This window comes from Peromyscus californicus, unplaced genomic scaffold (assembly GCF_007827085.1).
Source record: "Peromyscus californicus insignis strain IS unplaced genomic scaffold, ASM782708v3 Scaffold_9__1_contigs__length_137607984, whole genome shotgun sequence".
Lineage (NCBI taxonomy): Eukaryota > Metazoa > Chordata > Mammalia > Rodentia > Cricetidae > Peromyscus > Peromyscus californicus.
Genome location: NW_026294617.1, coordinates 107,084,004 through 107,097,279, shown reverse-complemented (window position 1 = coordinate 107,097,279; position 13,276 = coordinate 107,084,004). Strand labels below are relative to the sequence as shown.

Genomic DNA, 13,276 nt, shown 5'->3' with positions numbered 1-13,276 from the left:
CAATCTCATACTAAGACATTTTAAGGATTACTTGTTTATTTATGTGTATGATTATGCCGTGTGTGTGTGTGTGTGTGTGTGTGTGTGTGTGTGTGTGTGTGTATGTGTGTAGGGAGCACCAGCAGAGGTCAGAAGAGGGCTTTGGATCTCCTGCAGCTGGAGTGACAGGCAGTTGTGAGCCACCTAACAAGGGTGCTGGGTTCTGAATTCTGCTCTGGAAGAACAAGAGCTCTCTTAACTCCTGAGCCATCGCTCCAGCCCTCCATAGCAAGACCTTTTCACTGAATTCTGAAACAATTGCGTGGCCCAGTGAACAATCCCTTCAACCAAGTAGAAGTGAGAGTGGGGACATTCTGAAGGGCCGAGCAGCAAAGAGCAGCACCTCAGAGCCCCGGGGACTCAAGAAAAGACTGTTCTGGTGACCCCTGGATTTTTCTAGATGTCACTTCAATCACTACTACCTAAAAACAGCTTATAAACAGTGGGTCATAACCCTCCACAGAGTTGCTTAGTTGATTGTAGATGGCAAAAGTTGGTAAAAGGTTCTTGAAAACACAACCAAAAGTTAATTAAAAATCAAATGTGTAGCTGGCAGGTGGTGCACACTTTTAATCCCAGCACTTGGGAGGTGGAGGCAGAGGCAGGTGGATCTCTGAATTCAAGGCCATTCTGGTCTACAGAGTTCCAGGACAGTCAGGGCTACATAGAGAAACCCTGTCTCAAAAAGAAACGAACAGAACAAAACAAAAAAAGAATGAAAGGGGAAAAAAGAGAGAAACCATCAAATGTGTGCGATGCTCTGAGGAGTTTCTGGCAGTGTGTGACCCCGTTGCTTCATGTGACTTCACTGCAGCCATGTTTCCGAACACACAACATGCTCTCTTTCCACTGAGCATGCGTCATGCTGAGCAGTGTGGATGCATGCTGCCTGAAATACCTTGGCTCAGATCCAAGGCTGCTGGGACATTTTTTACTGTACATACAAAGCTTTTTTCCTCCTACAGAAATGTAATGATTAATTACAGAACACAAAGACTCCTAATAGTTTCTCCCACTTCTCAGCACAGGAGCCTCAGATTAATGTGCAGCTTTGGATTGGATTGGATTAGAATGTTCGATTTTTAAAAACTCCTGTTTGAGTTGCTGACTTCAGTAGTACTGTTTTTCTTTTTTAATGATTAAATGAATATTGGCTTGAGATCAGAACAGAATTTCCAATAATTTCTGAGATGGTCCTGAGCATACTTCTGCCACTTTGTATAATGAATGTATGTGAAGCAAGATTCTCAGCATTGAGGGGCTCTAGAACCAAAACATTGATCAGCTCTGAAAAACACTGAAGATTATGCCCTACGATGTCAAATATTCAGGCAGGATTAACTCATGTTAAGTACATCCATCTCATTAGGATGCAAATTTGCTTTCATGTTTAATAAATGGTAAAGTTATACACATATCAAAGACATTTTAAAATCAGCTTCTTAAAATCATTAGCCAATATTTGATTTGTAGCCCATTTTGTGTATTCATATGCTCAGAGTCACCCAATAATTTTCCTGAGTGAAAAGGGGGTCATGAGTGGAAACAAGTTTAAGAAGCCCCCGTGTTAAGACTTGCCATTAGAATATTTCATAGAGGAAGCCTTTTGTGAGAGGATGGATGGCCTGCCGTTGCCCTCCCGCCACAGTGACTTGGTCACACACTTGGTCTTTCCTACCTCCATCTGTGCATGTTCCATTATTTGAGAACTTCGTCTCTGGGTTAAGACATTCAAAACTCTTCTGGTGACAGTACGTGGGGAACTGCCTTCCGTTGGTGGCACACACTGGGGTGCCGCTCTTGGGGCACTTGTAAGGGAGTTTGCAGACACAGGTTCCGTCGACACATTTCTGCCACGGCTGGCAGAAGACTTTGTTACAGGAGCGGAGCGTGTATTTGTTCAGCAAGCACTTCCGGTCCACCAGATCCTCCTGAGGCGGTCCCGATGTGAAAGTGGGCTGTGGACGGAATAATAACAAACGAAAGCTTTTTGTGTTCTCGGAACGTGAGGAAGTGAAGGAAAAGAACAAAACAGACCCAGCCAGCAGCGTAGGCAAGACTATGGGCTGGTGGTTCCACGAATCAGATAGACCTGCCTCCTAGCCTCAGTTGTGGGTACTCTGGGCAGGTTACCCTCTTGAAGAGTGAATGTTCTCATCTGCACAGTGAGGGTAATAATATCTCCTACTTTTAGCAGTTTCATTTGAAGGGGTAGAAGCAGTATCAGTAATGGTTGGCAAGTTCCAGGAATGCAATTAATTGAGCTATTAGAAGGCCCGCATAAAAGTGGGTCTTGGAAGAGATCAATGAATCTCAGTGCCATGGTAGGGAGTAACAAATTTGATGCTTAATCCATCTCACAGGATTAATTTGAAACTTGGCATTTATTAATTCTGTTAATTAAATGCAAAACCATTTAATGAACTACTACTACATGGGAAAAACATGTTTATTGGTATGGAAAAGCATGTTTATTTTTGAAGTATAAATAGAGATGGCTCGAGCTATTTGGGGCCGGCCACTTGTGTGAAACTCATCTGGCGGTCAGACGCTTCTTCATTTCTTCATGCTGACACCGCTTCCCTGTCTCAGGACTTGAATCTCAGCCGCGGCACCCTGCTGTCATTTAAAATGACCTAACAGGCTAAATGCACTGTACCAGGTCCAGGAAGGAGAAATGCTCTGCTCCTCACCCTATTTAAAAAAAAAAATCCTGGGAAGCGGGGCAGATGTTGTTCCCTCTCTGGAGCCCTCACCCCTTCTGTAAGGGGCTCTGGCTTTTTTTTAGCTATGCATGCTTACATGCTATCTTGGTTGAAATAAATCTTGTGGACTGCATATTTCTGGGCCTCTAATTCTCTACGTGATGGGGAAACAGACCACAGAGAGAAGCTAGCAGGCAAGAAAATGACAAACACACAGGAGAAGACACAAACATTTCGGGTCTTGTGCAAACAGTGACATGTTGACGGTTGTGATACAAGGCATACAGCCTTAATTTTCATTTCTTTCCTTAGCAGTCCCTCTCCCTGGCGGCAAGGGGTAGTTCCCTACCCTTGGATTCTGGGCCTGGCCACGTGACTTTGACTAACCAATGGGAAGTTGACCACCAAATAAGAGAAATAGGCCCTTCCCAGCTGAGCCCACCATAGTTTAGTTGGTTCCTGTTCCATCTACAGATGTGTGTACTAAATAGAGTTTATACCGATGATATTTTGAGGTGACCTAATTATTAGGGCATGATCCAACTGGCACAACGATTTCCTTGGAAAACACCAAGGAAAGTAAGTAGAAAGGTCACGAAAAGAAGCAAGATGTAGCCTTGTCTCTTTTTCTGAAGAGAGTAAGTAACTTGGATCTCAAGAGTAAACATCCATCCCAGAATCCTTCCCAATGGAAGAGTATTGTTAGGTCCACTCACTATAACGTAATTTCTCTCACTGTGGTCTTCAATTGTAAGTTCTCCCACTGGTTTGACTGGCCCATTCAGTTTGCCTCATGCTTAGGGGAGAGCCCATGGAAAGACATGGTCCAAATACCCCACAACTTCTTACCCAGCAATTATTCTGATTAGATTCAAAAGCAGAACATCTCTTTATTAGTACCAAATAATGAACTGTTTCAACTTACAGAGGAAGTTCAATATGGTCTTTTTTGCTTTGGCTGGTATTTTTTTATTATTATTTTTAAGTGAATATTCCTCCTTTCCCAGAATCAGAAAGCCATTGGCACTTGTGGGGAGATGGCTGCACAGTGTGGGCAGGAAGAGCGGGTCTTGCATACTTATCCCTAATTGCTCCAAAGAAATAGGACATATTGTTTTGAAATCAACTCTATTGTTTTGCTTTGGGGATTAAAAAAAATCATTAGCCTGGTTCTTGTGGTTTTCCAGAGGTCGGTAGTGCATACATGAGATCATAGTTTACTCTCCAGTCCCCTGACCATTGCAATTTGCTTCTAATGGCCCCATCTGAAAAGCAATTTAATTAGTTCCCTTGTCTCACTGCTGTAAATAATACTACAATAAATTTACCTATTAATCTCCCACATATACTACTTACATCTGTCAGACACTCATCGGGAAGTGAAATGACTGAATCTAAAGAATAAACAACTTTAATACTGAAAGGTATCACTCAGTTTTTCTCAAGAGAGGTGAAAACCTCTCAGCATTCTGTATTTCCATGTCTCTACTCTCCTGTCATAGACTTCTTTCCCTTGGGAACTATAAGCCCAAATAAACGCCTCCTTTTATAAATTGCCTTGGTCACAGTGTTTGGTTTTATTTATTTATTTATTTTTATTTATTTATTTATGGAGATAGGATCTCACTATGTAGTTCTGGCTGTCCTATGTTGGGGGATATTCAGTCACACTGTGAACCCTGAATTTGCATTTACGTTAATTTAATAAAATTAACTGCTGTGGGAGTTTCTGTATGTTACGTGTGTTGCTCTGATTGGGTAATAAATAAAACACTGATTGGCCAGTAGCCAGGCAGGAAGTATAGGCGGGACAAAGAGAAGAAAATTGGGTGAAGTGGAAGGCTGAGGTGGAGGGACTGCAGCCGCCCAGGACAAGGAAGATGTAGGTACCAATAAGCCGTGAGCCATGTGGCAAAGTATAGATTAATTGAAATGGGCTGAATATAAGAGTAAGAGCTAGACAATGATAGGCCTGAGCTAATGGCCAAGCAGTTTAAATAATATAAGCATCCGTGTGTTTATTTTATAGGTGGGCTAAGGGACTGCAGGGTTTGGTGGGACCTGGAGAGAAAACGCTCCAGCTACAATTAGCCTTGGGTCAGGAAGCTGAGTTAGCAACTAGTTGACAGAAAGTAATCATAGAGCATCCAAGGGCATCTGGAAGAGGTAGAGAGACACACCAGAAGTAGTAGGGAGGGATTTTGAGCAGCATTGGTTTCTTTTGTTTTGGTGGAACAGAAGGACGAGTTTTTGAGAAACACCAGAAAGGAGAGGAGGTCATCTAGTTGCTACACAGCCTCTTTGAGCTAGCAGGTTTTCACCCCAGCCTTTGAATCTCGAGTCTTATTTATAAATAGAATGGGAGAGATTTAATTAAAGCTATCTTTAGTGGCAGTGACAGAGCCGGTGCCTGTGGGAACAGAATTCCCACCAGGCTGTGGCCTGAGCCGCTAGGCTACTTCCGGAGAAGCAGGCTGGTAACTGTGGAGTTGCAGTTGCTGCCTGAAATAGCAGTAGATTAAGGTACAGCCACTGTGTTGAAGATAAAACAACAGTTCTGGAACTCACTATGTAAATGAAGCTGGCTTTGAACTCACAAAGATCGACTTGCCTCTGCCTCCCAAGTGCCGGGGTTAAAGGTATGCAACACATCACCTGACGGTTATGGTATTTTAGTACAGCATCAGAAAAGTAACTATTGCAAATCCCAAGGCAAAGCAGGTTAAACAATTAGAGCTAAATAAAAACAGTGAGGACCTACAGAATTCTTAGAGCTTTTGAAGCAAATATATTATACATAGATATTGATACAGAGACAACAGAAATGACACAGCTGATTTTCATTGGTGTTCTAGTTTGGTTGCTGTTACTGTAATAAAACATGGATCCAAAACAACTTTGGCTTACAGATTGCAGTCTATCACTGAGGGAAGCCAAGTCAGGAACTCAAAGCAGGAACCTAGAGGACTGACTCAGAGACCATGGCAAACACTTCTTACACTTGGACAGCCTAGGCCAACCTTGGCACCTCCCACAATGCACTGAGCCCTTCCCCATCAACCACCAGTCAAGACAACGCCTCACAACGCATGTCCGCAGGCCAGTTTGTTGGAGGCGATTCTTCAACAGAGGGTTCTTCCCAGTGTCAAGTTGGCAACCAAGGTGAACTATCATTAATTGGCTAGAGTACCCCCAAAAGATAAAATAAGTAGCAAGAGATAGATAAAGCCCTAGGGATGCCAGGGTTTCCACTGGTCAAATTTGCCTGTAACATTTTTCAGTAGCAAGGACCAGATTTAAGAAAGAACGGAGCATCAAAAGATGAAATTGGCAGGTGCATGGATCAAAGACCATTCTGTCACTTGCCACAAGGAATAACTAGACCTATGATAGAAAACCCTGGCCTAATCCCCAAATTGGGTGGGGCCCCCTACTGTGAAACCTTTAATCCAGTGCCCATTTAGCAAGCACAAGGACCGTTAAAGAGTAAGAAAAAGGAATGCTCCCACCTACATAGAGCTCTTTTCAAAAACTTTATGTTATTTTTAATTGTATGTAGATGTACATGAATGCAGATGCCTGCAGAGGCCAGAAGAGTGCATCTGATCCCCTGGAGCTGCAGTTACAAGTGGTTGTGAGCCACCTGATGTGGGTGCAGGGATCTGAACTCGGGTGTTCCGGAAGAGCCCTAAGTGTTCTCAGCTGGTGAGCTATATCTCCAGCCACACCTAGAATTCTTGAAGAGAGTGGACAGTGAGTAGTTCACCAAATGCAGAGGTCACTGATCGTGAGAATGAGTTCTGGAGCTCACTCTGACCCCACACTTCCTGTCAGAACTTCCTTCATGGAGCCCTAGTGACTAGGATGGTGAGAGACACACTGTCGGGTTTTCTCATTGACACAAGGTCAGCTTCTCAATTTTGAATGTAACCTTCTCAACCCTTCAGAAAGACAAAGACTCGGGGAAACCTCAAAAAAACAAAAACAAACAAACAAAAAAACCCTATTTTCTTTCTTCTTAGATGTCAAATGGGAAACACATACTAAAAGAATAGTTTCCCGTGAGTGCTGAATGTGCTGTTCAGTCATTGGGATGAGATTTATTGAAAACTATGCCAGAGTGCTCCTTGAGCCTGATGAATGGACATCTAACTGCCACCTGAAGAGACTGTGGCCTCTAAGCTGGAACAAAGTCAAGAAACCTTCTAAGAGGTAAGACTGGACATATGGGCAGATGGGAGTCTGAAATGGGAAAAAAAAAACCTTTTTTTTTTTTGAGGAAGATCTCATAAACATTTACATTTGTCCCACACCAAAAAATGCAAATTTGAAGCTAAAATAATATAGAAATAATAGAACTAATAATATAGAAAGATATAGAACTTCTACTGACTACCTTTCTTGTATATGAACTCAAGTATCCTTTTTGGTCCCACTTAATACCCGATTTTACTACTACAAAAGCCGAGACTTAGGACATTAGCCAAATTGTCAAAGATGGTGGTGACCCAGTGGTTTCAAACCCTAACTTACCACCCTGATTGGAGATCTCAGTTGGCCTATAGTTCTGGATCCCAAAGTTGCTTTTTCTTCCATACTATCCTAATACCATCCTGGAAAAAAAAAAAAGTCACAACATACTAAAGAACCTGCGTTTGCTTCTATCCAGATTGAATGAGTTTATTCTAGCCATCCTATTCTAACAGTCCTGCCATAGGGTGCTCACGGTTGGAAGTGGTTCTATGGAACAAGAACTTGTAAAGATGAGTATCCAGTGGTATCACATCAAACAACAGAGGAAACAGAAGCCCCTTCATCCAGAAGATGGAATTTATAGCCCCAGCAAGGACCCTCCATCTGGGTAAGGATGAGAGAGCACAAAATATGCTTTCTCAGGGTTTGTGCCCAGGAAATCATTGTTTGTTGGTGGTAATCATGGCGGTGGTGCTGGGAATCAAATCCAGGATCTGGCACAGGCTAAACACATGCTGTAACGCCAAGCTACACTCCAAGCTCCATGCATCAATTTGGAAAAAGACAGAGTGTTAAACAAGACTTAAGGGAGAGAAATTTAACAGGCTAGCAAGCTTCAGATTTATTAGAAGTTGGAGTCACTGGCCATTGTCCATGACAACAGATGTTGCATAATATTTGTTTAACTATGCAAAGATGTGTTGCATTTGCTTAACTATGTAAATACATGTTGCATTTGTTTAATTATGTAAAGATGTGTGACTGTTTTGTCTTGCCTGCCTGAGGCACCTGATGGGTCTAATAAAAATCTGAATTGCCAATAGCAAGGGAGGAGGTGTAGGTGGAACTTGCGGGCAGGGAGAGTAAGTAGGAGGGGAAATTTAGGCTGGGGGAGAAAGAAAAAGAGAAGACAGGGAGACGCCAGGGGCCAGTCGGACAGACATGGAGGAAGCAGGAAAGTAGAATATACAGAATGAAAGAAAGGTAAAAAGCCCTGAGGCAAAACGTAGATGAATAGAAACAGGTTAAATTAAGTTGAAAGAGCCAGTGGGGCAAGCCTGAGCTAAGGCCGAGCATTCTTAATTAATAACAAGTCTCAGTGTCTTTATTTGGGAACTGGTTGACAGCCTAAGGAAAATTCCAGATACAGATATCAAATTATCTGCCTGTTCAAGGAAGCAATAGCGCAAACCAGGAAGCAAAACTAATGGGCAGGCCTGGGAGGCACTAGGTTCCCCCAAAATGTCCCTGATTGTTGATTCTTGGGATTTCACGAATATTCTCTAAGAATGGTCCCAAGGGGCCTGGGGCAATTGCTGAGAGGGTAAAGTCTTTCTTTGTAAGCAAGATTACCTACCTGATTTTGGAGTCCCAGTACCAGTGTGAAAGCCAGGCATGACAGGAGTCAGGGGACTCACAAGATCAGCTGGAGAGCAATTGAGGAAGACACGTGAAGCAGACCTTTGGTTCTCCCAATATGCTCAAATGGGTGAGCACACATGTATAGACCACACACGAGAATGTTCCTGAGGGCTTAACAAGAGCCAACAATGGGGATTCGATTGGAGTTCTTCCTACTTCAGACCCAAAGAAGGCTGGGTCTCTTATATAAAATAGAAGATAAAGTCTTCATCTGTGAATGTGTTATGAAGGATGTAATAAGTCAGACATACCAGAGCACCCTATATTGGGTTCCCATGGGTAAAGAAAACATTACAGGACTTCTAAAAGTGTTCAAAAGGTGACTCAGAGATACATATAACATGTCCCATAAAAGCAAAGGGACTCCCCTCATAGCAAAAGGAGCTTAGTCCAGAGGCACCAGAGCTGGAGAATTTCGGCAATTTTGGCAAATTAACTTTACTATGATGCCCAGAGCCAATGGAGATTTTATGTACTTAATACAATTTGTAGACACTATGGTTGGGTAAAAGCTTTGCTTTGTGAGTCTCAAAGGGCTTCTGAAACTGAGTATTAAAACCCTACTGGGTTCAAGCTGGGTCAGAATGACAATGGAGGAAACTTTGTGGCAAAAATAAAGTCGAGAAGTATCTGGTGGCTCAGGCTTCCACCAGGAATTACAGACTTCTTGATAACCTCAATCTGCTGGCCAGGTGGAAGAAATGAGTCATACTCTCTGTTTGGATCTAAAGGCCCATGTTTGAAGCCTTGGTTCCCAGCTTATAGTGTGACAGGAAACTTTTAAGTGGGATTTAGTAGAAGAAAGTGAGGTCATGGGAAGTAAGCTAATAATTTTTTTTTTCAAGACAGGGTATCTCTGTGTAGCCTGGCTGTCCTGGAACTCACTCTGTAGACCAGAGTGGCCTTCTGCCTGGGTCTGCCTCCCCAGTGCTGGGATTGAAGACTCCCACTGCTCAGATGTAAGTTATTACTTTTAAAGGAGATGTTGGGGCCCTTATCTGTTCCTATTTCTTGTTTTCTGGTCATCATAAAGTGAATGGGTTTCATCTATCTGCTGGAGTGTACTGGGCTGCCCCAGGCCCAAGGCAGCAGCAGTCCCTAACAACAAGGGACTAAGATATCTAAAAGTCTGATTAAAAAACAAAACAAAACAAAACAAAAAATCCTTTCTCCTTCTAAGATGATTACCTGGGACATTTTCTTTTTGTAGTGAACAACAAATACTCTTAAAAAACACTTCACTTTGTCTGGAAACCATTTTAACTTGAGCCCAGGCCTTGGCGATTGTTTTTCTTGCAGAGGTTCCCTACACAGACGGTCCAATGGAGCCCTTATGGAATGTTTTACAGGAAGCCCTTCTTCTGTTTCAAGAGATGATATGGGAGACTTGGAGAGCACTTGAAGATGACAGATAGTGTCAAGTATGAATGATCATTGGAAAGCACCCTAACTACTATACAATAGGGTTGCTTCTAGCAGCTAACGTTTCCTACAAATGGTCCCCCGTACAACTTCTGTCCTAGAGCCTGGGACATTTAGGAAAAGCAAGCATCGAGATTAGCTCCATTATCTTTGGGCTGAACTTTATGAAGTGCTACTGATGGCCAGTCCCTTGGTGGGACTGAAAGGGGTCCAGCCACAGATCCATCACACATGAGCTAAATTTATCTTGCAAAAGTTATGATTCTAGTACATCCCATCTATAGGAACATTACAAAAAAAGGGAGGGAGGGACCATGCTGTGGGAAACACTACGGCTGAAATCACCCAAATTTGATTGGCTTCAAACTCTAGCCCTTGACTTCTCTAAGTGAATTCCTGATTGAGCTCAGGTTACTGTCCATAAGAGCCTACTAAAGCTAAGTATGTAAAGAATAAATAGTGACCAACTGGATGACCTACTGTGTATGTTCCTATTGCTTAGTCAGTGGGGGTGGTCTTTAATGCAGACTCACTACTCACTACCTGAATAGTTCCAAACGCATGCCAAGCAGTTTCATTCCTCTGACTCAGATCTACACCCTGGTTTGGTAGGAGGTACCCAGAACCAGTCCCTACACTGATTCCCTAAAGAGTTAGAAATAGACAAAGCCAAGGGGAAGTGGGATCTTAAACTGAGGAGAATCTAGAAAACAAAAAAACCCCAAACACTCCAGATTGAAGCCCCTCACCTGCTTATACTTATTTGCTTTAGCTCAGCCTCTGACATATGGACTGGCAAGGGAACTGCTGGAGCATTTGACTATGTATGCATAGACCAAGTATTTCCTAACTTCCAGTCTCCTGCTGCTGTCCTCTGCTGTAACTAGCCCAGAGCCTCTCCTCAGAGGCAGACACTAGTTCCCCCTGTCTACAGCTGACTGAAGTGTGAACAAGCTCTCTGTTTCAGTCTGCCATTTCTATGGCCAGAATATTAAACAGCAGGCAAAGTGGGTCCTGTCTGGTAACATTCTTTCTTGGTTCTTAAAAGCAACTTATGGGTATCTTACAGCGAGGCCTCGTTGACTTCACCGTTTCCACGACAACCTATCATGATGTTCTGATTTAAGAAAATCAAATCAGAAATCTGAGGAAGAAATCTGCCTCTAGCAGTAAAAATAACAAAAACGTCCCCCAGCTGACTATAATTTCATTTTGAGAACACAGTTCAAGCTATTGGAACACATTTAGGTTGCTTCTATAATAAACTACATTATAAAAGGTGACATAAAAAATTTCAGTTTCTTTCAAACTAATGTTTTTTAAACTCCTGAGATTTTTGCAAATTTCATAATAACCTTTCTTTTATTTCACTACATTCATTTGTTTTTGTGGATAGTGGGGTGCATGAGCCACAGCCTGTGTGTGTGGAGTCAGAGGACAACTTGTGAGAGTTGGCTCTCGTCTCCCACCATGAGGGTGCCAGGGACAAACTCAGGTCATACGCTCCGGTGGCAAGTACCTTTACCCAGGCAGCCATTGAGCGGGCCCCAAATGCTAGCTCTTAAAACACCGAAGAAAGCTTTATTTGGAAGCTTGCTTTTATTTATTTATTTATTTATTTATTTGGAAGACTGTTCAATAAAAGAGAGACACTTTTTCTTTCTTCAAGTGGGGTATTACTATATTTATTTTATTTTTAAATTGGTTCCAGGAACAAATGGGACCATATTGATTAATTTTACCTGCCAACTTTACCCAACCTAGAATTACCAGAGAAGAAAGTCTCGATGACCAAGTCTGTAGATCAGGTTGGCCAGAGTGAAGCGCATGTCTGTGAGGGGTCAGTGTTGGTTGCTAATTGATGTGGAAAGACTTGGTTGATGCAGGCAGCACCGTTCCCTGAGAAGTGGTTCTACACCAGTGTACTGGGGGAGTCTAGCTGAGCACAAACAAGGATTCATGTGTCTGTTCTCTCTGCTCTTGACTATAGATATAATGCTTTACTTCTCCGTGCTGACTTTCCTGCAGTCATGGGCTATAACTTGGAATTAGAAACCAAATAAACCCTATCTTTTAAAGCTGCTTGGTGGCGCATGCCTTTAATCCCAGCACTCGGGAGGCAGAGCCAGGCGGATTTCTGTGAGTTCGAGGCCAGCCTGGGCTACCAAGTGAGTTCCAGGAGAGGTGCAAAGCTACACAGAGAAACCCTGTCTCGAAAAACCAAAAAACAAAAAAAAAAAAAACGTAATAAAGCTGCTTTTTGTCAGGGTATTTATCACAGTAACAGGAACGAAACTAGAATACAGAGAGAGAGATTTTAAATAAAATTTCTAATTATAAATGTTTTGACAAAAAGGGTTTTTTGAGTTGTGAAATTTAGAAATCTAGAAAACATAAACCAGCAGTGAACCCAATTCCCAGAGATAACAGCTGTTAAATATCTGTCACGAACACAGCAAGAACCTTTCAATTATCATATATAGAAGCAGTTATACTATACATTTATGGGCCATGTCTATATAGCTATGCACATGTGTGTAGTGTATTTTCTATAACAAAATATACTATAATCCATTTTTATCAATAAATGTTTAGCTTAGTCCCACTTTATAAATATAATAACATTTTAAATGGTACATGTCAAATACATAATTCAGATCTCATAAGTGGTTTTTCATTACACAGTTGCTTCTACAAGCTGCAGGAAGACAAAACATTTTGGCCATGCCATCTCAAGGTTCCTTGATCACCAAAGTTGACAGTCATCAACGGATATTTAAGATGTCTTAAGAATGGCTAGCCTTAAGAGACAATGTACTGTGGCAGCTTTATCTTCTTTTGGAGATTGCAAAGCCTTCACTCTGATGGGGTGGATTTGCTTATCTGGAAGACAAGTGGTGCTTAAAACATCTGCTCCCTTTTCTGCCTCAAAGGGCTGCAAAGCATCACTCTTTCTCCCCAAAGATCCAATTGAATCTGGAATGACGGGTCCAGCATAAATCCCTCTCATCCAATAGTCTCTTCCTGACCTCTCAGCTTCGGGTGATTTGTCCTCTCACTAAAGTTATTTGCCAAGTGGTTGTTCTACAGAGATATTTTATAACCCTGTTCTTTATAATAGTATGAAAATGATACATATTTAGGAGAAAACTATGCTGCAAGTTTTGATCTTTCTTGGACTAGTGACAGTGGTGAAATTCTGATGAAAGGCTGGG

The 13,276-nt window shown here is 42.2% G+C and overlaps 1 protein-coding gene across 1 annotated transcript in view; it reads right to left on the bottom strand.

Annotated features, from left to right (window-relative positions):
- The window catches only part of Cfi (complement factor I), a 55,218-nt gene that overhangs the window by 31,915 nt on the left and 10,027 nt on the right, over window positions 1-13,276 (bottom strand). The window contains exon 3 of the mRNA XM_052732228.1: window positions 1,718-2,138. Coding sequence (XP_052588188.1) covers window positions 1,718-2,138 — 421 coding nt within the window. The remainder of the gene's footprint in view (window positions 1-1,717; window positions 2,139-13,276) is intronic.